The sequence below is a fragment of the Sapajus apella genome, unplaced genomic scaffold (genome assembly GCF_009761245.1).
Source record: "Sapajus apella isolate SASKATOON/1434 unplaced genomic scaffold, GSC_monkey_1.0 scaffold15, whole genome shotgun sequence".
NCBI lineage: Eukaryota > Metazoa > Chordata > Mammalia > Primates > Cebidae > Sapajus > Sapajus apella.
Window position 1 is genome coordinate 10,466,453 of NW_022436955.1, and position 24,715 is coordinate 10,491,167.

A 24,715-nucleotide genomic window follows, 5' to 3' on the forward strand; every position below is an offset into this window, starting at 1 on the left:
AAAAAAAAAAAAAAAAAAAAAGTTTGTGCCTCTGTGCCTGTTCCTGTGTGCACACAGGTATGTGTGCCCAGTCATAGGTGTGCAAGTGTGCACAGGCATGTGCTGCCCATGGAAGGATCCTGTATGCATGTGTACCCAGCTCCCTCCCCCTGCGTCTCTCAGGAACTGCAGGCTGCACCCAAGCCCAACCTCACCCTGAATCCGGAGCTGCCACATCTGGGCATTGTGGCTGACCACCACGGGGACTATGTATTCACGCGGCTCCACCCAGTGCAGAGCCAAGGTGAGGTAGGCATGGGAACCTGTCGGGACAGCAGGCAACGACCAGGGTCACCAGCCTGGACAGGCTCTCTGGGGGCTGCTCCCTCTAGGCCCAGCCCCTCCCCCATGGTAGAGAGGCACTTCACTTCCAAGTGACCCCCCTCTCCCTGCCTGGGCCACAGCCTCCCTCCCTTTCCCCACCACACACCATTGAGAGTCTGTAGGCGCCAATCCCGTTGCACCGTGGGGTTGGGACCAAGGGCGAAACTATAGGGACTGTGCCCACTGGCCAGGTCAGGGTCCTCACTGGGTCCACTCACGATCACGCCATGGTCCTGGCGGGGCGTGCAGAGGTATCGAGAGGGCACAGGGGCAGGAGTCAGGGCTGGGGCAGGAGGGGCCTTCAGGAAGTGGATCGCCAGGGGCGCAGAGGTGCTCAGTCTTGGCTCATCTGCAGAGGAGGCAGTGCTGAGCTGGCTGGGTGTTGTCAGGGGAGGGGTGAGCTCCAAGGTCCCTGGGCTGCTCCTACAGCCCATGAGTCTGGCCCTGCAGACTCCTCTGCCACACTTCTCTCCACCTGTCATCATCCCCATGCCACTGTGAACATCCCTGATTGGCGGAGCTCACTGCCGTTGGCTCTGCTCTGTATCACAGCCCAGCTTGGAGCTGAACCCTGCCTCCCGGAGCTCCCCATCCCGGGGCCAGCTCTCTGTCCTGAGCAGTGTTCACAGTCCTCCACACCCAGCCCCAGTGGCCCATTCACTCCAGCACTCCTTCCCCAGGGGCAGCCCCTGGCCCTCTTGCCACCTCCCTGGCCCTGTACCAGTCCCTGAAGCTGACACTCTGAGGGGCTAAAGGGCAAGGACTTTCCAGGGCTAAAGGACAAGGTTGGGGGATTTTGAGGGTCAATCTACGAGAGTGGTGAGAGAGGGGAGGCAGACACCAGACATGCCACCGGAGGAGTAGATGCATTCTCAGAGAGGAACACTGAACCCAGCTTCACGTCTGTTCTCCTGCTTGGAGCTGGGGGTTGCTAGCGAGGGCCTCTGGGCGGAAGCTCAGTTCTGCTGTCTGTCTGTCTGAGGTTTGTATCCCCTCCCAGGGGCTCTCACCGCTGCCTGGCCATACCTGCATCCTGGGCCTCCACAAACACAGTGTAGATGTCCCCAGGCTGGGCGCCCTGCAGGGACTGGGTGGTGCGCACCTCCCCGGAGAACTTCTCAATGCAGAGCCAGCCTTCTGAGTCATTGACCAGGGAGAACCTGCCGCCCAAGGAAGAGGGTGAGGAGGTACTGGGACTACATATAGGGTTTTGTTCAGAATTCCCCAGGGCCATGTGAGTTGCTTAAATTCTATACCCTCTCTGTGACTCAGGGGCCACAGCAAAGCCTGGGGTGCCCAGTCTCTCTCTCTAGCTTCAGGATTTGTGGTTGTGGTTGTGGTGTTGGGTGTGTGGTGAACAATAGATCACGTGGGACAGGGAGAGACTCTCAGAACCTGGGAGGCCCATTTCGACTTTGCTTGTTCCAGGTCACCCTGCAAAGGAATTGGAGCCTGGGAACAACCTTGTCTGTCTGCAATGTGTTGGGGGGCATTGGAGGAGGGCCTGGTCTTCCCTCCAGGTGCTGAGGCATAATCCGAGCTCTCATGGGGTCCAAAACACCCCCACCCATGCCCTACTTAGTCTACCCAGCCCCAATCCCTGCCAGGAGGCACAACCTTGGCATTTGCCATAGTTTGAGAAATATTGCAGGCTGTCGATAATGTGAATCCCCTCTGAGGCCCTGGGGTCATCCCCAAGGAGCAGGGACGATCCAGTCCAAGTAGGGGGCTGGGCTTTCGGCTCACCTGAGGGGTCGGCTCATGGGGTCGGAGGGCTGGACAGTCAGCAGGAGGGAGCCAGCTGGGGCACTGATGGGGACACTGGCCTTGTAGCTCTCCTGGTCCAACTTGGGGGGTGGTGTCAGCCTCTCCACCAGCACAGTCACCGTGGCCGTGGCTCCAGGGCCTGGGCCTGGCCCCAGCAGCTCTGCCACACTCCGCACCACCACCACCACCTCGTGACTTGGAGCTGCCTCATAGCTGAGGTTCTGGAACCGGGAGGCCCAGGTCACTGTGCAGGCCTGAGCAAGGCACATGTGCGTGCATGTGTGGGCCCCTTTCCCAGCTACCCCGGCCCTCACCTTGCAGAGTCTGAGTTGGACATGCCCGGAGTCTGGCTCCCAATCCAGGCCAAAGGTCCCTTCTGTGTTCCCCCTCTCAATGGCAAAATCCATGAGGCGGAAGGCAGGCTCGAGGTCGGCATCAGTGGCTGTGAGCGTGGCCACCAGAGTCCTGGGCTCCACATCCTCAGGGAGGCTTATAGGCCCAATCTAGAGAAGAAGATGGGGTGGTGAGCCCCCTGCCAGCATCCTTCCCAAGGCCTCCTCTCCTGTGTCTGCTTACCTGGGAAGTGGTGAACTCAGGGGCGTGATCATTGATGTCTGCAACTGTGACTTCAACCTCACATGTGCTGCTGAGGCCTGGGGCAGAGAGGGCATGTTGGTGAGGTCGGGGTAGGAACAGAGGGGACAGGGGACCTAGGTCACCAGCCAAGGCACTTACCACCCTCTGCGCCTGCCAGGTCCATGGCCAGCACCAGAAGCAGGATGTCCTGGCCAGCTCGGAGTGGGCGTCCCCCCAGTGTCACACTGCCTGAAGTGGTTTCCACCTGGAAGGCTCTCCTCTCCACCCCATCCTCAGGCTCAGGGCTCAGGAGCTGATACACAATGTGAGAATTGGGGGAGCTGGGGGCATCTGCGTCCTCTGCTGACAGTCTAGTTACTTCAGTACCTGCAAGACAGCACCCGCCTGGATGGGACCACAGCCCAGCCTGGGGGCCTTACCCTCCGACTCCTCTTTTGTGCTGAACTGAACTTGAGCTCGCGTGTGTGTGTGTGTGTGTGTGTGTGTGTGTGTGTGTGTGTGTGTGTGTTGTGGAGGGACATTGACATGGGGGCCTGAGGCTGGGTCCTTGTCCCAGAGAAGAGCAACACCAGGCGGTTCATAGAGACATTGCCCCTCTCCCATCCCTACTAAGCCTGTAGCTCACCTGGGGGGCTGAGCTCAGGGACGCTGACTGCAGGACCACGTGCAGGGCAGACAGGCGGGTTGTCATTCTCATCCATCACCAGCACATGCAGTTCCAGAGGCGCTGCATAGTCCTCACCACGGGAATTCTGAGCCCGCACCTGGAGCAGATACTGCAGTGGGCAGTGAAGGGGCTTCAGGTCAGGACCAAGGGCAGCTCCAGCCTTGCCTGGCTCTGAGTTTCCTTCTGGTCAGCAAGCTCCAGCTCTTCAAGGCTCTTTTCCACTACCTCAGCCTCTGTTGCAGTTGTGACATCCCCAAAAATCAACTGGATAGTGACCAAGCACCCCCAGCCTGCATCCCTGGCTCCCCGTTCATATCACCTCAGCCTGGGCTTCTCGGTCCAGCTCTCTGGTCACGTAGAGGTTCCCTTCTGCATCCACATCAAAGGGTCCCGGGGGATGGCTCTCCAGGTGATAGTGCACATTACTCCCACTCCAGTGTACCTGGGAGGGACACCCCAGGCCGAGGGGCAGGAACAGTCTATGTCAGCCCTTGAGCCCCATCTGATTTCTGGGTGAGGAGCCTGGGTCCCAGCTGTGTGACCCAGGCAAAGTGCTGCCCTCCCTGGACCTAGAGTCCAGGTGGGATCCTTCTGTTCAGGGCACTTGTTGTTAGTGGCCTTGTCCTGGTCCAAGCCTGGACCCTACCCAAAGTGCCTGAATGACCAGGTTACTTTATTTTCTGTCCTCACAGCCTGGGCCTGACCCCAGGGCATTCCTAGAAGAGGCCTGAGACATTCCTGGCCGGGGTGACAATCCCCATGGCAGCAAGAGGTGGCAGCTGCTCTCTCTGAGGAAGCTTTGGGCAAGTTCAAGAGGTCAGAGCACAGAGTCATGGCTGCTAGAGGATGGCAAGGCAGGCGAGGGGCTGTGGGCCTGCGCCCAGTGTCTTGAACACCCCAGTCTACAGTGGGAAGTGATGGGAAGAGTGGAGGAAGGAGCAGGGGTCACGTGGGTTCCAGAGTCAGCCCCCAAATATCCATGAGACTCAGGCCCAGCTGCACCGTCCATAGTGCTGCTTCAGCCACTGACAGCCACTTACTCACCTGGGCAATATGGTAGGGGTACAGGACTCTGAGATTCTCTGCCAGATGGATAGGCTTTAGGGGCACCCAGATGCTCTCTACTATGGAGACTTCTACGGTAGCAGTGGCCTGATGGCCTGAGGCCTGGTTGCCCATGTCCTTGACCTGTACCAACAGCTGGTAGTGGCCCTCCAGAGTGTGGTCGAGGCTGGTGCTCCCTAAAACAGGGAGGATGGTCAGCTGAGCAGGGGGCCAGAGAGCAGGGGCCAGGGCTTCATTCTCAGCAGAATACCAGACACAAAACCAAGCATATGGCAGGTGATTGGGACACTCTCTTGGCCAATGGAAGAGAGGAATTTTAAGCACTGTTGTAAGCATCCAACCAGGACATGACAGTTTGCAAAGCCACCTCGATATCTATCCACACAATGAATGAGTGATAGATTAGAGGTATAGATGGATATCCAGGATGAGGAGGTGGGTAGATGGTAGATGATGGGTTGGATGAATGGGTGGTTGATTTGGTAGGTGAATGGGACTTTGAGTGTGTGAATGGGAGAGTGTTTGGATGAGTGAGGGGTGGATGGATGGACTGTGTAGGTGTTTGGGTAGTAGGTGGGTGGGCGCGTGGCTGGCCATAATGATGTCTGATTCACTTTTCTTTCCATCCCTAATTCATGCCTGTTGTCTGAGTTTCCAGATCCAGGTCTCTTCTGCCATCAATCGTGAGGTTGCCCAGCCACATCTTAGGCTACAGCTCCTCAGACTATTCCTATCTTTGTCCCTTAGGCCTGGGTCTTCTTGGAGCATGGAGCTGATGCCTTCTGTTCATACCATTTCCCAGCTCTCCATGCCTGGCCCTGCCTCCATGGCCACCTGCCTTGCTGCTATCTCCACCTAGAGTGCCCTTCCTTCCTTTTTTACCTCTCAAGCTCCCACCCATGCATGTCTTATGTTCAGATGCCACCTTCTCCAGCTTTCTCTGACCCTCCCTCCCCAGCACAACCCACTCAGGCTCACCCTTGGGGCTGAGGGCCAGAGCCCCCAACTGAGGCTCCAGCTGAAACATGTCTGGGAAAGGCTGAGCTGGAGCCTGGCTCAGGATGTGGAATCGAAGATCCGAGTTGGCTGTGCCTGGCTCATCCTGGTCTGAAGCCTCAAGGAAGAGGAAGGGGATGCCTGGTTCATGGTGGGAGGGTAAACTGTAAGGGATAGAGAGAGTGGGGAGAGTCTCCCATGCCTCTCCTATTTCTCCCTAACCATCATCACATCAGGACTCTGGAGATGAGCCACGGCTTTTTGTCCTACTTCCCAGATGAGCAAACTGAGGCCAAGAGTGGATGGGACCCTCAGTAGAGTAGAGGGATACAACGTGGGACAGAAATGGTACAGGATGGGCTGGGCGAGGTGGCTCATGCCTGTAATCCCAGCACTTTGGGAGGCTGAGGCGGGCAGATCACCTCAAGAAGCCAGGAGCTCGAGACCACTCTGGCCAACATGGTGAAACCTCCTGTCTCTACTAAAAATACTATATATATATATATATAGCCAGGAGTGGTAATGTGTGCCTGTAGTACCAGCTGCTTGGGAGGGTGAGGCAGGAAAATCACTTGAACCTAGGAAGTAGAGGTTGCAGTGAGGTGAGATTGCACCACTGCACTCCAGACTGGGCAACAAAGCAAGACTCTGTCTCAAAAAAAAGAAAAAAAAAGAAAAAAGAAATGAGACAGAAATGGCTTCCCTGTCCCTATGCTAACTGTCTGGCTATCTCTTTGTTCTCTGCTGTCCCATCAAGTTAGCTGCCCTGGCCACTCACCAGGCCTGGTGCCCTGGCTCAGCTGAGCTCTATAGATGGCTTGAGAGAAATGGGGCACCTGGTCATTTTCGTCCTTCACATGCACAAGCACAGGCTGTGGACCCCACAAGACACGTCCATCCTCCGTCTCCAGGGTGACCTAGCAGGGAAGGGGAGTCAGCATCTGACCCTGCCTTGCCTGCTCTCCCCTACACCCAGTCCAGACATACCTGTAGCTGGTACTCTGCCTGCTCCTCTCGGTCTAGGGCCCTGGTCACCAGCAGGAAGCCAGAATCTGGATCCATAGCAAAGGGGCCCTCAGCTCCCTTGCCTGAGTCCCCTGACAGCACAATCTGGCCTTCAGCTCCCTGACGGGGCAGCAGCAGCTGATGGGGATGAACAGAAGTGAAGGGAGTAGTGGCCAGGCCTGGGAGATGCCCTCCGTCCACCTGATGGCCTCATTTTATATGTGGGGAAACTGAGTCTCGGAGATGTCTGGCTCCTGTCTGAAGTCACACAGCCGGTAAGCATCAGGACTAAGACTCAGTGGCAGAACTCTTTTCCCTAGACCAGATGCTCCCCAAAACTCCCTGTCCTTCTTTCTGAAGCTTGAAACCTCACCACCAAGATTTCATTCTTTAACCTAAAGCTCTAGTCTCTGCTGGGATTAAAACCTTGTTAGTCATTCTCACTGCAGGTTGAGCATCTCTAACCTGAAAATCTGAAATACTCCAAAATCTGAAACTTTTTGAGTGCCAAGATGTCATGACAAGTGGAGAATACTACATCTGACCTCATGTGACGGGTCACGGCCAACACATAGTCAGAACTTTGTTGCATGCACAAAATCATTTTAAAATATTCAACCAGGCGCGGTGGCTCACGCATGTAATCCCAGCACTTTGGGAGGCCAAGGTGGGTGGATCACCTGAGGTCAGGTATTCAAGACCAGCCTGGCCAATGTGGCAAAACCCGTCTCTACTAAAAATGCAACAGCAACAAAAAAATTACCAGTGCATGGTGGCATACACCTCTAGTCCCAGCTACTCAGGAGGCTGAGGCAGGAGACTCTCTTGAACCCAGGAGACGGAGGTTGCAGTGAGCTGAGATTGCACTATTGCACTCCAGCTCAGGCAACAAGTATGAAACTTAGCCTCAAAAGAAAAAGGGAAAAAAAGGCCAGGCGCGGTGGCTGATGCCTGTAATCCCAGCACTTTGGGAGGCCAAGGCAGGTGGATCACAAGGTCAGGAGGTTGAGACCATCCTGGCTAACATGGTGAAACCCTGTCTCTACTAAAAATACAAAAAATTACCCAGGCGTGGTGGCAGATGCCTGTAATCCCAGCTACTCAGGAGGCTGAGGCAGGAGAATCGCCTGAACCCAGGAGGCAGAGGCTGTAGTGAGCCGAGATCATGCCACTGTACTCCAGCCTGGCAAAAGGGGGAGACTCCATCTCAAAAGGAAATGTATAACGTCACCTTCAGGCTATGTGTGTAAGGCATATATGAAACATAAATGAATTTTATGTCTAGATTTGGGTCCCATCCCCCAAGATATATCATGATGTGTATGCAAATACTCCAAAATCTGAAAACAAAATCCAAAATCTGAAACGCTTCTGGTCCCAAGCATTTCAGATAAGGGACACTTAACCTGTATAACATGTACATTCTCTCTGGAAAGCAGGCTTTCAAAGAGAAACAGCAAGAGGAAGGGTGCCAGAGGAAGGAAAAGCAGGACTTCATGGGAAGGGAACCCCCAACTCTCAGGCTCACCTTCATCAGGTATAAAGGGAAATTTCCACCATAGTTTTCTGGAACTTCCACAGACAGCTCTGCAAGCTGGGCCTCCAGGACAGCCTGTGGGAGGATTCCAACTTTGTCACCAGGCTCTAGCCTCCTGCCTGGGCACTGAGACCCAACAGAAGAGGGGAATTTCTGCCCTTTCCCAGCGCCTGGCCATATCTTAGTCCATCCACCCGCTGTCTGGCCTTTGAGCCCTCATCCCACAGTAGCCCTGTAGTCCCAGCTCGGACCCCTCCCATGCCTTGCACTGTTCTCACAGTCATGCAATTGATCCAGGTGGAGTTGGGGGCAAGGGTGTCAACCTCCAAGGCCAAGATCTGAAGGAGAGGGGGCACGGCCCAGCTCACCTGGGGAATGGAGAAGCAAAGCAGCCACAGCCAGGCAGGGACCATGGTCAGGACAGACCTGGGGGACACGACAGTGAGGATCCAGCCCAGGCAAGTGGGGAGGGCCTTTCCATCCCCCACACACAACTAGAAGGCTCGAACTACAGACTAGCCTCCTCTTCCTCCCCTGCAAAAGAGCTGAGGCTCCCCATCTCCTGGGAGCCCAGGCCCACCAAGGCCCCCAGGCCCAGCCACCCTGCATGTAGGCTCTTGGCCCCTCAAGGACTCTACCAGAATTTCACCTCTAGACCTTCAGCTCCTTCTTGCCATAGCCTCTGCAGCTTCCAGATCCCAAAGTGGTAATTTCCTAGCAACCCCCCAAATCACAAAAGTTTGAAGCTGGAAAGTCCCTGAAGACCTGGAGGGTAACTTCCAGAAGTCACCTCTTGTTGCAGGCAAGGCCTGAAGTGTGGAGTCTGGCCAAGGTCACAGAGGACTTGACCGCAGAAGGATTCCTCCTAGCATGGGGCCTCCAGGACTGTCCCACCTCCCACTGCCACCCTCTAGACAAGGAGCGCCTCTGGAGCAGGAGCCTGGCCCTCGTCTCGTCATTTTCCAGCCCCTGTCGTGGAGCTGGGCAGGCAGAGCAGCGACAAATCGACCCTCCCTCTAAGATGGGGCCCTGGGAATTCTTTCGCAGATGACAAGGACAGGGCAGTGTTTTCCCTCTCCCCGACACCAACCCCAGCCTCAGCCATGCCCTCCCTTCCGATCCCAACCCCTCACCCTCCAGTGCCCAAGGCTGGCTCCCTTGGTCCAGCTGCCAAGCGAAAGGGCTCTTTCTCCAGGGAGCTCTGGCCAGGCCGGGCTGGGTGAGGCAAGGCAGGGCACTTGAGCAGGTAGGAGGTTCAGCCACTCTTGCTTGGGAGTGGAAAAGGCCACTGGGCCCACAGCAGCAGGCCTGGCCCCGCCCAGCCCCCCAAGTTACTCATTGACTTTGGAAAGCTAGGAGCTGCTCAGCATCCGTGACTGCCAGCCCAAGGAGGTGAGCAAATCATTGGCCTGGTACTCCCTCGACCCCAACACAGACCAGCGGGTATTCCTTGGCCCTCTGGGTTTGGACACTACTTTTTCTGTGGCTCCAGACTTGGTCTCACTTATCTCCCAGGCGCCAGCATCTGCAGCCTCACCTTTGCACACTCTTCCTTTTGCATGGAACACCCTTCCCACTCCTTCATCTCTGTGGTAAGCACCTGATCATGCTTCAGTGCTCCGCTCAAATATTCCTTTCTCCAGGAAACTTCCCCTATGTTCCCAGGCTGGTCCAGGAGCCTCCTCTGGGAATGCCCCACCCCCTCACACCATGCCATGTGCTATCTCTATTAATACACAGAGGACACCAGATTGTCATTATCTGCCTCTTCCATTAGACTGGAAGCCCTTTGAGAGCAGAACCCAAGGGCTCAGCAATGATCTGGCTCTCGTTCTGCCCTGGCAGCTCCCCATGGCTTGTAGAACTAAAGGAGCTGGAGGTTGCAGAGGATGGGTGAGCAGTGTATCAGCGGAACTGGGTATGGGGGCTCCAGACCACCCCCCAGGGGGGATCTGTGGTGGGGAGGTGCAGCAGCCTGTGAGCTCCCCAAGTCCTCACATTGGCCACAGCCACTCAACAGTGACAGGGCTGAGACAATGGACGGTCTCGTGCCTTTAAGAAGATTAAACCAGCTCAGGTGACCTTGAGAGAGTTGCAGGGCTGAACAGGGGCCCATCCCCCAGTGAGGGCAGCCAAGCAGAGCTAGGAGACGCTTCTGGGGCCTGGGAGTCTGGAACGAGGGGAGGGGGTGGGAAGATCCTGATCTCCAGTCCCTCCTCAGCCTTGGAGCTTCCCATGGTCCACCCCGGAGTCCTTCCCACTGTACATCTGATTAGTCTCTCTCAGGCCGGAAGCTACCCTCAGCTGCTCCTAGCCCTGTCACAAGCTGAGTGCCTGCTTCAGGGTCACTCTGGCACCCAGCCTGGAGCAGGGCAGCATGGGAGGTTGAAGGGGGTTTCACATGCATTGAGCTCCTGCAAGGCGCTTAGCACTGCTCTGAGCACATACCTTTATTATGCCACCCACTCTGTTCTGAAGGGGCATTGTGTCCATGTCACATTCTGAGGCACAGAGAAGCTGAGTGGTTTGCCTAGGGGTCACATAGCCAATAAGTGACAGAGCCAGGTCCTGGGGACCCTCACTTGCTCTGAGAATACCACGCCCTCTGCATTCCTCTAAGTATGTTGTGGAGAGGGGCAGAGTAGCAACAGCTCTGAGCGTTACCTCTGCCCTGGGGAGCATGTGCGTGAATCTCAGAGCTCCCCCGTACAGGGAGGGGTAGCCCTCAAGCCTCCTCTTGCCATTCAACAAGCTGTAATCAGGATTCTAACCAGGTTGCAAGGGCTCTCTGGAGTCTGTGGAGTGAATAAATCGAACTAAGAAAGGAATGTATGGACCCTGGTCCAGAACTTTCTTAGAAACTGTCCCCCACCTCGCCCCAGCCTGCCTCCAGGCTTTGGAGATGGGCGGACCTGTACGCCACTCCCCACTCAGCCACTTCCCACCCAGCGCCAAATGGGGATGATATTTTCTTGAGACCATGTAGGTAAAAACTCTTAGCAGCACTTGTGCCAAGGGTGGGGGAGCCACGGGCATGGGTGGGCAGGGAGACAGGTGCACCCCCAGCCATAAGCACAAGTACACCTTCTTTTCTTTTTTGAGAGGGAGTCTCACTCTGTCGCCCAGGCTGGAGTGCTATGGCACTATTTCAGCTCACTGCAACCTCTGCTTCCCAGGTTCAAGTGATTCTTCTGCTTCCGCCTCCCAAGTAGCTGGGACTACAGGAGCGCACCACCATGCCCAGCTAATTTTTTGTATTTTTAGTAGAAACGGGGTTTTACCATATTGGCCAGGCAGGTCTCGAACTCCTGACCTTGTGATCCACCCGCCTCAGCCTCCCAAAGTGCTGATTATCCCAAGTAGGATTACAGGCGTGAGCCACCGTACCCGGCCGAGTACACCTTCCTATACACATGCAAGACCTTCCATTCCAGCAGGGAGGGCTCCAGGCAGCTGTTCCCACCCAAACCTAATTAGCCAATGCTAACCATGGAATGTTCTGGCCTGGACACTCACAGTGGAGAGAACAGTGAGAGCCTCCTCAGTAGCTCAACCCCAGCGGGGAGGTGGAGGAGCCATGTAGAGTTGAGTGTGCCTGTGTGCACCTTCACAAACCACCTCTTAGATGTCTCTGTCCCCAACCTCAGCTGATTCCAGCTCCTCAGGAGGGAACAGGGCAGAAATTCCAGCTGTGGAGCCAGACCCAGGGTTCCTGCCTGGTTGTGAGGCCCAGGACAGAATATGCTCCCTTAAGAAGCCTCAGTTTCCCTTTGCGGACAGTGAGGTGATTGAACCCTCAATCAGTTGGGCAATGCCAGGCCCCAGTGCAGAAAGAGAAGAATCTGGATAACAGGGACTGGGAGGGGTTTGTGCCTCCTCCTGCTGGTTGAAACCCCCAAACAGGTCCACTGCTGGTCCCATCTGGCTATATCCCGACCCTCACATTTACACATCATGGCCACACACTAGGGTGAGGCAGTGAGCCCCATCCCTCGACTTCAGAAATGCTTCCTGCTCCTGAAGCGCCCAGATGGTAGAAAAGAGAGTCAACAGCCATGACATATCAGGAAATAATCTTTATTACAAAAATCTGCATGTAAACAAAGAGCCACCACACTGAATAGCCTCCCTCCAGGGCAGGCACACCGGGGCTGTGAAGAAAGGCAGAATCCTCTCCGGGCACACAGGCCTGCCCCTTTGCTGCGCTCGGCTGCTTGGGACGCATCTGAGCCTGAGCGTGCATCTTTGTGGGCCCTGCTCTCACTGGCCCCTGGAAGCCGCCTCTCTGGGCAGCACTGTCTGTCCATGACCATGAGGTCGGGGGTGCCTGGCTGGCGGCTCCGAGGGACCCAGAGTCTGAGCCAGCCCTGAGGCATCTGGGGCGGTTGGCTGGGCCAGCCCACCAATCCGTCAGTCCATCTGCCCACCACACCACAGTGAGAGTGCGTGGGACCTAAAGAACGGAGAGGTCGTGGCAGGACTTGGACTTGGCGCGAAAGGCCATCTTGCGGCTGTTACGAGCTACGATGCGGCCTAGGAAGCGCTTTGCCTTTTTGCCGAGGCTCTCTCGCCTCCGGGTACCTGCTTGCCGTCGTGCATTGGCCTCTTTGCTGTCCCTGCGCAGGCGTATCTGGCGCACAACACCTTCAAATAGTGCCTGGACATTGTGGTGCAGTGCTGCCGATGTCTCAATGAACTTGCAGTCAAAGACCACCGCGCAGGCCCGGCCCTCTGTGTGGGAGGGGACAGGCAGGCACCAGTAAACAAAGGGTGGGTGAGTGAGGAATCCCCTCCAACCCTGGCCCCACCCATGCGAGCTGCCACTTGAGAATCTGCTGGGTTCTCCCTCAAAACAGAGACCCCAGCTCCTGTACTGAGGGTACTGGGCACTGCTGCATCACCCAGAAGGCAGAGTGCCTGCATTTAAGGAGCCCCCAAAACAGTGGCCCTCAAAAGGAGATCCATTTATTGAAATAATTTGAAGCTTGGTATTTAAACAAAGTACAACAGTAGTCAACAGAGGAAAATGAGAACTATGTTGGAAAATTTAGTATTTTCTAATCTAAGTTCATATCACAATGAATGACCCAGTGGACTGGGGATGGGGGGGGCGAGATCACTAAGTCACTGCTGGGTTTCTCTAAGGGACTCAGTGCTGGGGGCCACAGAGAAGGCTGCTGAGGCCAAGTGGGAAGGGTCTTCCCCAAGGCTAAGTCTACTCTGAGAATGGCCCAGACCTGGAACACAGGCTCTGACCTCCTGGCCTGTTTCCCTGCACTCTCTTCCACCCACTTACCCCCCAACCAGCTAGGCCAGGACCAAGAGGGGCAGTAGAGGAGAACCCCATGGTGCTCCAGCTCCCCTGTCAGATTCGGCCTTCCCGAGCCCTGTGAGCAGGCAGTGGCTAGAACCCCATGGTGCTGCAGCTCCCCTGTCAGATTCGGCCTTCCTGAGCCCTGTGAGCAGGCAGTGGCTCTCTCCCATTTCCCTCCCCTCCAATTTTCTTCCTGAACGTTTTTAGCCTCTGATGATCCCCAGGGACTCAAGCTAAGCCAAGACTGACTGGATCAGGGCCCAGCTAGGCGCTCCCTCCCCCTGCAACCTGCCGCCTACTCACCATCCACTGAGACCTCCCGAGAGCGCACCAGGTCGCTCTTATTGCCCACAAGGATGATGGGCACATCATCTGTTTGCCGGGCACGCCGCAGCTGGACCCGCAGTTCTGAGGCCTTCTCGAAGCTGCCCTTGTCCGTCACTGAATACACGATGACATAGGCATCCCCCATGGCCATGCAGTGGCCGGGCAGCCAGCGGCCCCCGTCCTGGGGAACACACACACACATCTACCCAACAGTCCTCATGTCCCCGAAACAAGCCTGGCACTCCCAGATCTTATCCCAACTCACTCCTCCCACCCTTGCCCTGAGTCTCAGCCTGTACCCTACCTGCTCCCAAATGTCGTAGACCATGAGTGATGCCTCTTCTCCATCCACCACAATACAGCGATCATAGGTGTGCCCTAGGCAGGAGACCAGTAGATAGGTTACCAGCTGGCTGTCAAAGCCCCTGCTGCCAGGTTTCCTGTTCTGGCCATACCCTACAACTCTTCTCTGGAGCCCTCCTCTCCACTTGCAGATGGCTGGCATGTGCCAGGCAGGAAAGTGGGGGCTGGAGGGCATGGTGTGCCTGAATTCCACCCACATGCCCCCAAGCCAGCAATGTCCCAGGTGGCCGCTCTAATGCCCCCTGCCCTCCTGCTGCCTGGGTCCTGAAGTAGCTGACCCAGTGGCTTGAGTTAGAAAGTCATCCTCCCTGGGGACTTTGGCCACCTAGGGCTCCTCTCTTAGAAACCCCTCTAGTAAGAAACTCTGACCTGTCCCTGATAGGTATGGAGGGATGTCCTGTCTCATCCCGCAGAGCAACCATATCTATGCCCCTGCCTTCTGCTCTGGGCATTTCTTCCCTACCAAAGGTTGGGGATGTCCCTTCTCCCTTTGTTCTCCATTTATGAAATGGGTAGGTAGAGGCATGATTCTGAAAGTGCCAATAGAATTCCACGGTATTTGTGGCTTTGAGTCCCAGTCTCAGCCCCTAGTCCTAGCCCCAGGATCGCCCCTCCCCTGGACAGCCGAGTCCCCTCACCTGCCGCCTCTGCTTCAGGTCCATCCTCTACACCGCCGAAGATGCGCGCCAGGGCGCTCTTGCCCACGCCGGGCGCCCCCAGCAGCAGCACCTTGTAAACGCCCTCGTCTGAGTCGCTGCCCCCTGAGCTGAGCGAGTCAGAGGAGTCCTCCGGCCAATCCAGCCTGGGACCCTGGGTCCCTGTCCCAGCCGCGGCCGCCGCCAGGGCGCCCGGGGCCAGCGCCGCCTGCAGGTCGCGCTCGTCCACCGGCATGCTGCGGCGGTGCAGCGGAGGCGCGGGGCCCCAGGGCGTGCTGCCCCGACGGCCCTCGCGCTCCCGGCCCCCGCTGCTGCTCCCGCCCACTCCGCTGCCACCGCCGTTCAGGGTCATCGCGTCCGGGGCCGTCTAGGGGAGCAGGAACCGGCGTGGCTGTGTAAGCCGCGAAGGAGGCGGGCGCACCTGCCCAACCCGGAGTCAGGCGGGATGCTGGGGCCAAGGTCCCGCCGCAGCCCTCCCCCAGCCCGGAGGTCGCCGCGCCCTCACCCGGACCCCTCCGGACCTGGAGCATCCATCTGCAACTCAGACGGTGCAGCCGCCCCGACCCCGCTCCGCCAGGACACTCACCTACTCACACACAGACACGCGCAGGACTAGGATCCGGGCTCAGATGCCACCCACTCGTAGTCCAGACTCGGACTCTTGGGTCTCCGCCGCCGCTGCCGCTGCAGCCACCGCCTTCTCCGCCCGCACTAGGTCCGGGCTCCAGAGCCGCCTATTTAAGCTTCTGCCCGCCCCCGCTCCCGCCCCCTGTCCACGCTGCTGCGGGGGCTGACGTGTCTGTCCACCCCCACCAGGGGAATCCCCCACCCTTCGCCTCAGACCTCACACCCTCGACACCCCGCCCCACCCGCCAGGTGCGGAGCCAGTAGCTATCTGGGAATAGAGGGGCTGACCCGTAGGCGAGGTCCGGGGCTGAGTGTGTGTGTGAGAAGGAGAGAGCAAGCGACGTTGCGGGTGGGGAGTACGTGATGGGAAGGCAGGCAGCGGGATAAACCCGACCAGCCAAGAGCAGCAACTGCCCTCTGGAGAAGAATTCAGTTTGGCCCAGTGAGAGTTAAGTCTCCCTTCCCTCTCCCCTAGTACCCGATTGTTGTCCTAGCAAGTAGACTAGCTACAGATGGGACAGGGATCTCCCTTCCCTGCCCACAACACACACTCCCCACAGACTCAGGATGAGCTAGAATTTAAGGGGTATCCACACAAAATCCTTTCCACTCCCTCCCCACCCTGGATTTGAAGATTCTCCCTAATGAGCCTACCCTTCAGGGTGAGGGTTGGTGTCACCCCATGACCCCCTCGGGGTCCTGAGAGGGCTGCTGCGGGGGGTGGGGGGGTGGCTCTGGCAGTGTTGCAGATGGAGGTGCCTTCTTGAATCCTGGGGAGGAAACCTCAGTCCAGAAGAGGGAAGGGATGAAACTCAGTCCACATCCCACCTCCCAGCACCCACCAGGCAGCTGCCAGCAACTCTGCTAAAAATAAATAATCTGCCCTGGCCCTGGTTATGCTCCTGGGCTGGAAGTTGCCCAGAGTAGGGGAAATCCAGACTGATGGGTGTTGGATGCCAGCAGGAGCCAGCCACTTTGAGTTGTCAAGGTCTCCCTTCTTCCCTCTAGCCGAAGGTTGAGCTGGCCACCCAGGGCACATCCAGGGCCTGGAGATTCACACACACCCCCACCCAAGAGAGGGGCATAAACGCAGGGTGTGGTCAAAGCATGAGGAGTGTCTGAGCCCCCTGCTTATCTCTGAAGGGTGTGAGGGTTGCAGGTCAGGCTGTGAGGTATTTTGTGATAGGGACCTGCTATTAGACTGTGACATCTGATTGTGACAACCGTGGTGGGGGCAGGAGGGCACCCATTTGGGGCTCAGGTGACATCACAGATGGATGGACCCTGATGGGCTGCGGTAGGTTGTCATGGAGACCTGGGCCAGGCTCTTTAGCTGCTGCATCAGTTTCCTTGGCAACACCTAAGGCAGCCTTGGATTGAGGATGGCCTGGCTAGGTAAGATGAGGGCCCTCTTGTTCTCGAGGTCCCCAAAGTTGGCAAAAGGTGGGCTAAGAGGTGGCCAGCCCATGGTCCTGGGGGATCTTGGAGGCCTGGGCAGCCCCACACTGTTTCTGGGTTCCTGGAAGAAGTCCAGTGGGAAGAAAGTTATAAGCAGAGCCTCCTGTTATCAGACAAGTCTAAAGAGCCAGCACACACTTCCCATGAGGAATCCTGGCTGGGCTGCCTGTGCCCACTCTAACCCCATGACTGTGCCACTGGAAAGAGCCCCTGGGTGTCTGGCAGAGAGTGGGGGTTGGGGTAGCTGTGGCCCTTCCCAGCAGGGGGCCAAAGAAACAGGGCTGGGTTTCCCCTCTGGCAATCTGAGCTCTTGACCTCAGCAGTGTTTTTTCATTGCCAAGGGAACTGCATCCACAAAGGGCCACTCAAGCCCCAGGCATTCCAGTGGCTGCTCCAACAGGCTAGAGACACTCACCACAAGCTAGATATGGCAGGGGCCCCAGGCATTAACACTAGGACATGACCTTGAGACACCCCCCCTCCCACCACCTGGTCCTCCCAGCTCTCTGGACTGAGCATGGCTGCCTAGGAGGAATAAATTGAGGCTAGACCACCCCTAGGTCGTCCCGGGCTTCAGATCCCAGCTGCACCCCTTGCTAGCTGTTTCACCTCTGTCCATTTATCTAGGCTGAGCCTCAGTTTCTCCTGTGTAGAATAGGGGTGATCTCTTCCTGATGATTATTATGAGACATAGCAAACATGAAATGCAGAGGCACAGTAGTTGGCTCAAGTCTGGTACACAGTAATATCTCACTAAGAACAGTTTTATCATCATCCTTGGTTGGATGAAGCAAGTTAGGTGGATTTGTGGTCCCTCTCCTGTTTCTACTCCATTCTCTCCAGGACAGTGGTCTGCCCAAGAGTGAGGCAGAGGTCTCAGGAATAATACAGACACCTCTCGCCTAGCCCCATACCCATGTCTCCTCTCTGTGGGACCCCACACTCTTCCCCATCCCTTAGGTGACAAGATGTTGCTAAGGGAACTGGGCTGGGCTTCAGTGTCCCCACCACCTCCTCACACCATAGCCTTTAGGCCCAGGGCCTCTGCTGTGTTCTAAGGCCCCACCATTCATTCATTCCACGGACTTGTACTAAATACCTACTGTGTGCCAGGCCCTCGTGCTGGGGGCAGGATGATGAGCAAAAATAGACATGGCTAGGCATGTTCATACATGTCTAATCCCTGGGTCAAACTCAGCTATGATTTGTTGCTCCCATTTTGTAGACATGGTAACCAAGGCCTGAGGGGTCACAGGCCAGAAACAACAGAGCCAGACATACCTGGTGGAGGGTTTCGGGAACCTCAAACTTCACCACCCCCGGTACCTCTGTGTCCTCAGATAGCATCTGGGGTTCCAGAAAGTTCCTTGGGCGCTGGCCCAGGATGCACAGATGGTGGCCCTGCAGGCAGCCAGGGGCCAGGCACAGATGAGTCAAGAGTGACAAGGGGACTATTTGATACACCAGCTGTGGCATGAGCAGTTTGATGTCCCTCACCCACCGTGGCCTGGCTGCCAGGAGGGCCAGCTGAATGACTCAGCCACACCTGCTGCCCCATGACTCCGCTCTTCCCCAGCTCAACACAGACACCACGGCCACCTCAGACAGGGACCGTCAAGCAGAAGGTACACACGGCCCAGGGTGTGAGGCCTTCCTTGGGAAGGCTGCCTGGGGCCCAGCTGCTCACCTACCTCTTTGGAGCCCTCAGCTTCCTCGTCTGTGTGGGATACAGTGCCTACATCATTGGAGCTAGGCCTAGACCCATTTAAATCTCCCAAGAGCAGTCCCGAGTGATTGCCATGACTATCTCCCTATCACAGATGAAGCTGCTCAGGGCCTCCATTACTCCCGCAGACAGAAGTTTTGTTGTTATTGTTGTTGTGTTTTGAGACATGGTCTTGCTCTGTTGCCCAGGCTGGAGTGCAGTGTTGCAATCAGTTCACTGCAGCCTCAATCTCCTGGGGTTGTCAAGAGATCCTCCCACCTCAGCCTCCCGAATAGCTAGAACCACAGGCTTGCACCACCATTCCCTACTAGTTAAAAAAAAAATTTTTTTTTAGAGATAGGGTCTTGCGATGTTCCCCAGGCTTGTCTCAAACTGCTGGGCTCAGGTGATCCTCTCACATCAGCCTCCCCAAATGCTGGGATTACAAGTGTGAGCCACTGTGCCCAGCTAGAAGTCTTGAGAAGTAAATTAGAGTATCCCTTGGTATCAGCAGGGGATTGGTCCCACGATCCCCATGAATCCCCAAATCCATGAATACTCAACTCCCTTACATATATTTTACTTTATTTTTAAAATTCAACTAAAGTGGCTGAGATCAAGTCCCTTACATAAAATGGCATAGTATCTGCATGTAACCTCTGCACATCCTTCCACATACTTTTTCTCCAGATTACTACTGTAATACCTAATACAATGTAAATGCTATGCAAGTAGTTGTTAGACTGTGTTGTTTAGGGAATAATGACAAGAAAAAAGTTTGTACATGTTCAGTACAGACACAGTCATCCTAGGCCTGACTACAGTTTCGATCCACAGTGGGTTGTACCCATGGATGTAGAAGCCATGGATAATGGAGGTCTGGCTACATTTATTCTAGAAGCCCATTTCCTGTCCTAAAAATTGGGGATAAGAAAAGAACAGCAAGCTAGGCGTGTTGGCACGTGCCTGTAGTCCCAGGTATTCAGGAGGCTGAGGCAAGAGAATCTCTGGAACCCAGGTATTCAAGGCTGTAGTGTGCTATAATCATACCTATGGATAGCCACTGTACTCCAGCCTGGGCAACATAGTGAGATCCTGTGCCTTAAAAAAAAAAAAAAAGAGGGAGAGAAACTGCTGCACAGGGCTGGAGAACGGACTGGCTAGATAGTAAGTGTAAAGCCCTCGGCTGAATGCCACTCTCAGGACAGGCTCAATGTTGTCAGCAGGCCCTCAAGAACAGACTTGCGAAATGGCCAGGATCCCTGCTGAGGCTTCTCTGCCTGCAATCACATCTGAGAATCAGTAGGGATGGGGTGGGGTTGCGCACTGCTTCTTAATATTGCCATTTATCCTCAGAGAATGAGACTAAGGCAGGAGGGATATTTCCCCTGGGAAAGCAATCCTAACCAGCTAAACTGAGGTCTAAGCCCTATAGTCTGTCCAGGTGGCCAAATGCAATCTGGGCACCGGGCCAAGGAGGGGCAGAGGCCGGAGACCAACTGCGCTGAGCTTCCCTCTTACTCATACGCCTGATGGGGAGGGTGCCTCAGGTTCCCTTCATCAGAGAAATCTAATGTCACTGCCCTGACCAGGGGACCAGACTGAGCATCACTAACAGCAGGAAAAGCTGGCATCACACACCTACTAGTGGGTTTATAAAATACATATGCTGCTCCCCAGGGCAGGGTTTTCATCAAAAAGCCCAAACCTGGACTCATTTAGGCCTTTAGACCAACTTCCAGTCACAGGCAACACAAATCAGGAATAAATCAGACTGCAGGACTGGGACTTCTCTGAACTTTTCAAAAAAATCACTGTGAAGAAAGATAAATGGCCGGGCATGGTGGTTCATGCCTGTAATCTCAGCACTTTGCCAGGCTTGAGCCCGTGAGTTTGAGACAAGCTTAGGCAACATAGGGAGACCCAGTATCTACAAAAAAAAAAAATTAAAAAATTGGCCTGGCATAGTAGCACATGCCTGTAGTCCCAGCTACTCGGGGGACGGAGGCAGGAGGATCACTTGAGCTCAGGAGGCTGAGGCTACAGTGAGTTCTAATCGCATCTCTGCATACTCCAGCCTAGGTGGCAGAGCAAGACACTACCTCTTAACAAATTTTTTTTTGAATTAAAAAAACTAAAAACCAGCTACATGTGGTGCTCAAGCCTTTAATTCCCGTGCTTTGGCAGACCAGGTGAGAGAACTGTCTGAGGACAGGAATTTGAGACCAGGCTGGGCAACACAGCAAGTCCTCTCTAAAAAAAAAAAATTATTGGGCTGGTTGTGGTGGCTCATACCTATAATCCCAACATTTTGGGAGGCTGAAGTAGGAGGATCACGTAAGCCCAGGAGCTAGAGACTGGCCTGGGCAACCTAGGGAGACCCTGTCTCTACAACAAAAATTAACTAGACACAGTGGTTCGTGCATGCAGTCCCAGCTATTCGGGAGGCTGAGGTGCGAGGACTGCTTGAGCCCAGGAGGTCAAGGCTGCAGAAGGGTGTAATTGTGCCACTGTATTCCAGCCTGGGCAACAGAGCAAGACTCTGTCCCTTCAAAGAAAAAAAACAATGGCCAGGAATGGTGGTGTGTGCCTGTAATCCAAGCTACTTGGGAGGCCAAGGATGGAGAATTGCTTGAATCCAGGACTTGAAGGCTGCAGTAAGCTACAATCTAGCTGTTGCACCTGGGCCTGGGCAGCAGGGTGAGTCCCTGTCTCAAAAACAAAACAAAAACAACTATAAATGACATCTTAGGGAAATCCAGATATGCCTGGGTATTAGACAGTATTGAGGAACTGTTCATTTTCTGATCAAATAAAAGGACTGTGGCTATACAGGCTTGCTCATATAGAGGTAGGATGTAGTACTTCAAAGTAAGGAATCAAGTCTCTGCAGCTTACTCGCAAATATACTGACATTTATATACATATACATAAATAAGCCAGTGTTACATCAACAACTGTTGACTCTAGTGCTGGTGGTAGACATACAAGCACATTTTTACACTACTCTTTCCATTTTGATTTTGTTTTCATTAAGAAAAGTTGCAAGTACACCAACCTTCAGAGGCACTCACTACCACCATCCCCCCTCAAACTCCAAATGACTCCAACAAGATAAAAGACACCAAGGCATCCTGGGAACTGAATATAAATTAAGTTTATTACAAAAAGCAAAATGTTAGTTTCTCATCGTGAGCGATTCAAGAAAACAAGGGTAAGAGCCCTGACCGGAGCTGGGAGCAGGACACCAGTACGCAGGCTGGCGGGGGCCAAAGGCCAGGCTCAGGAGCGGGCTGACAGGCACTGATTCACAACCTCCAGGAGGTGGGTGTTCTCCAGGGCAGCTGCCACCCTCTCCTTATCTGCAAGTTGCTTGTTCACTAGGTGGGAAGAAGGGTGTGGGGAAGGCAGAGTCAAAGCTAGGCTCTGTCTAGGCTGCTAGCCAGCCCAGCCCTACCTCTGAACCTTTGTATAGGATCTGTCCCCACCAGCAACAAAGCCCTCCTGTCACTTCCTTCCCAGGACCCCACACCTTGATCAGGCTACCTCAACCACCTGAGCCCACCTAGATCTTAGGACCTCTCCACCTGGCTGCCTCCTGTACTGCTGAAGCCTGACACATTCTGGTCCTGTATACATGGTGAAAGGGGGTTTGGGAGAAGAGGACACGGTAAGCAAAGAAGATTCAAGTCAAGTCAGCTTTGGTCTAAGCTATCACCTACACTGAGGAGTCTCTGGCAATTTCACTCACCCAGTCACCCATCCCCAGTCTTGCCCATATACTCCTGGGCAAGAAGTGAACCTCAGACTGCTTAGGGTGCCCAAGCCAACACCCTCACCACAAGCCCACGCTTACCTGCATGCTCTGAGGCGTGCGTCCCCGGGGTAATGTGCACGTCCATCTGGGAGGGAGATAACCAGGGCCTAAACACTGACCACCAGCCCAGAATTTCCCCCCCAGACCCTCAGGCACCATCTCCAGCTGATCCTTGTCCCTAATCATGCCGTTGGACTCTGGCCCATCCTTTATACTCCAAACCCATCCACAGCTATTCCAATTTATTCCCCCGCTGCAAGACGGAGTCTTGCTCTATGGCCCAGGCTGGAGTGCAGTGGCAAGATTTTGGCTCATTGTGACCTCCTTCTCCCAGATTCAATCAATTCTCCTGCCTCAGCCTCCTGTGTAGCTGGGACCACAGGCACACGCCACCACGACCTGCTAATTTTTGTAGTTTTAGTAGAGACGAGGTTTTTACCATGTTGGCCACGCTGGTCTCGAACTCCTAACCTCAGGTGATCCACCCACCTCAGCCTCCCAAAGTGCTGGGATTACAGGCGTGAGCCACCACGCCAGGCCTTACCTATTCCAATTTTATCCAAAGAACTGGCCCACAACTGTTGATTTAAAAGCCTGCCTGGGCCCCACCCCTGGTCCAAACCCATCTGCAGCTCCTTGCTGCGCTTCCTGCCATACTCTTCAATATTTTTCTCCACTTTCCAGCTCAGATTTTTATTCTTGTCACATCGACTTGGAAAGTTTCCTCCCAGTTTCCTGTCTGCTAATTGGAATCCTTCCAGGTCCCACTCTGATGTCCTCTCCATGTTCATGCTCTCCCAGTCCCCATCCTCAGCAGTAGACCCTCATTGCCTGGTCCCACTTCCGGGGCTCAGCTCCAACTGACCTTGAAACGCTGAGGAAGGGAGCGCAGAAGCTTGACCTTGATGGACAGGCCAATAAGAGTGGCCATGCTGCAGTGCGGAATGGTTGGTGTGAAGGCCACAGCCACTGTACTCTCAGGGTCGCTAACCTGGTTGTGGAGGGGAGACGTCAAGAGGCAACCACCCTCAGCCCAAGGCCTCTCTTAGTTTGTTGCTTTGGGCAAATCATCCAACTTCTATGGGCCTCAGTTTCAACACCTATAAAATAGGCACAACAATCTCCCCTCCCAAAGATACCCTTCGGTGTCCGTGAGTAGAGAGCACTCCAACTCCTGGTGCACAGAAACCTTTCTGACTCTCTAGAACAACTCGCTCCCCTCCGAAGTGACTCACCTGAACCCGGACCTGCTCTACTACGTTCAACTCCTCTAGCGTCAGTGGATGCTCCGGGTCATTGATGGAGCGAATCAGATGTGGCAAGTGAAGGAAAAGGGACTCTGCGCCTTTGCCCACTCAGAACCCTTTGTCAGGAATCCCCGGTCGGGATGCGGCTCCAACAGCTGCTGGACATCACTGCACCCCCCCACCACAAGCCCCCGGAACCCGCCCGCGGCCAGCAGCGGCGGATATCGAAGATCTCGCGTGCGTCGATGCTGTCGGGAACCTGCTCGTCCTCCTCGCCCGCCGTCACGGGTCGCTCCCCAGAGCGCTGGTAGATGAGGGGGTTGGCATTCTCCAGGAGGCCCCCGCCAACCCCGCCGCCGCCCACCATTGCGGAACCAACGCCGCCGATACTAGCAGGCGTGCACTTCCGCTCCTATGCGCACTTCCGGGAAACAGAGAGGGGGCGTGGCGCGGTGACGGGGTCCCGCGAGGGACACGCCGCGTTGTGCGTTCTCGGCCTGGGGCGTAAGAGAAGCGGTGACCTCCGCTCTGGCTGCTGGGTCCCGGGAACATGACGGTCTATGGGGCAAAGGCGCTGAGGAGGGACCCCGGCGGTGCTGGGTCCTGTGAGCCCGTAGCGGGCTGAACCCAGAGTCCACCGCCAGGTCTCAGAGGGCACTACACGGTGTTAGGTGATCCCCGCACCGCTTCCTCCGGGAAATCAGGCTGTCCGGGCGCTCCCGTGCCCAGGCCAGTTGGTCGCCTCTGACCTGGCAGTGTCTTGGGATCTCCTGGTAACGCGCCTGCCTCCCCGGCTGCACCATAGGCCCGGGAGTGCCTGTCCCAGCGCTTGGACCGGCAGGTGCTCATGAAATGTTTGTCAAGTGGATAAATGACCTTGGTCTCCGGGGGAGATGAAGAAACCAAAAGCCAGGGAGGAAAAGCCAGGCGGTCCTTAAGTAGTGCCGCGGTCACGTGTACGTTTCAAAAGAAGGGCATGACTGAGGTTTCCGGGAGGAAACCTCGGACACCCGCAGACCCTGGACTATAAGGTGGTGAGAGGTCGTGAAGAAATTGAGCCCTGAAAGCAAGGAAGAGCGTACATAATGAAGGGCCCCGTCAAGCCTCGCTGCCTTTGCTCAAGCGGTTCCCTTCACCCTGATCAAGTTCCTTCCCATTTCTCCATCTGTGGGGACCCTGAACATGCACTTCCTCAGAGAAGTTC

General features: G+C 55.5%; 3 protein-coding genes across 4 annotated transcripts in view; all 3 read right to left on the bottom strand.

Annotated features, from left to right (window-relative positions):
- Positions 1–9,302, bottom strand: part of CDH16 (cadherin 16) — an 11,473-nt gene extending 2,171 nt beyond the window's left edge. The window contains exons 1-17 of one of the 2 annotated variants that reach the window (XM_032284143.1): positions 9,131–9,279; positions 8,647–8,762; positions 8,366–8,423; positions 7,989–8,072; positions 6,443–6,598; positions 6,234–6,372; positions 5,438–5,596; positions 4,439–4,635; positions 3,714–3,836; positions 3,353–3,503; positions 2,866–3,093; positions 2,707–2,783; positions 2,445–2,633; positions 2,110–2,351; positions 1,390–1,523; positions 470–712; positions 195–302 (exon numbers count right to left, since the gene is read on the bottom strand). In XM_032284143.1, the coding sequence (XP_032140034.1) occupies positions 195–302; positions 470–712; positions 1,390–1,523; positions 2,110–2,351; positions 2,445–2,633; positions 2,707–2,783; positions 2,866–3,093; positions 3,353–3,503; positions 3,714–3,836; positions 4,439–4,635; positions 5,438–5,596; positions 6,234–6,372; positions 6,443–6,598; positions 7,989–8,072; positions 8,366–8,410 (2,275 nt within the window). In that variant the 5' untranslated portion in view covers positions 8,411–8,423; positions 8,647–8,762; positions 9,131–9,279. Of the gene's footprint in view, positions 1–194; positions 303–469; positions 713–1,389; positions 1,524–2,109; positions 2,352–2,444; positions 2,634–2,706; positions 2,784–2,865; positions 3,094–3,352; positions 3,504–3,713; positions 3,837–4,438; positions 4,636–5,437; positions 5,597–6,233; positions 6,373–6,442; positions 6,599–7,988; positions 8,073–8,365; positions 8,424–8,646; positions 8,763–9,130 lie in introns of both variants that reach the window. The other variant, XM_032284142.1, reaches the window with a different exon arrangement.
- A 2,756-nt stretch (positions 9,303–12,058) lies between these two features.
- On the bottom strand, positions 12,059–15,650 carry RRAD (RRAD, Ras related glycolysis inhibitor and calcium channel regulator). The gene is made up of 5 exons (XM_032284156.1): positions 15,244–15,650; positions 14,640–15,024; positions 13,943–14,016; positions 13,615–13,819; positions 12,059–12,728 (listed from the first exon to the last, which is right to left on the bottom strand). Exons 2-5 carry the CDS (start codon positions 15,007–15,009, stop codon positions 12,451–12,453), a joined length of 927 nt encoding a protein of 308 aa, XP_032140047.1. The 5' UTR covers positions 15,010–15,024; positions 15,244–15,650; the 3' UTR covers positions 12,059–12,450.
- Positions 15,651–21,581: 5,931 nt separating this feature from the next.
- Positions 21,582–24,545, bottom strand: CIAO2B (cytosolic iron-sulfur assembly component 2B). The gene is made up of 5 exons (XM_032284157.1): positions 23,737–24,545; positions 23,500–23,579; positions 23,130–23,255; positions 22,304–22,349; positions 21,582–21,827 (listed from the first exon to the last, which is right to left on the bottom strand). The coding sequence occupies exons 1-5, from the start codon at positions 23,876–23,878 to the stop codon at positions 21,730–21,732; spliced, it is 492 nt and encodes a 163-aa protein (XP_032140048.1). The 5' UTR covers positions 23,879–24,545; the 3' UTR covers positions 21,582–21,729.
- Positions 24,546–24,715: the final 170 nt, after the last annotated feature.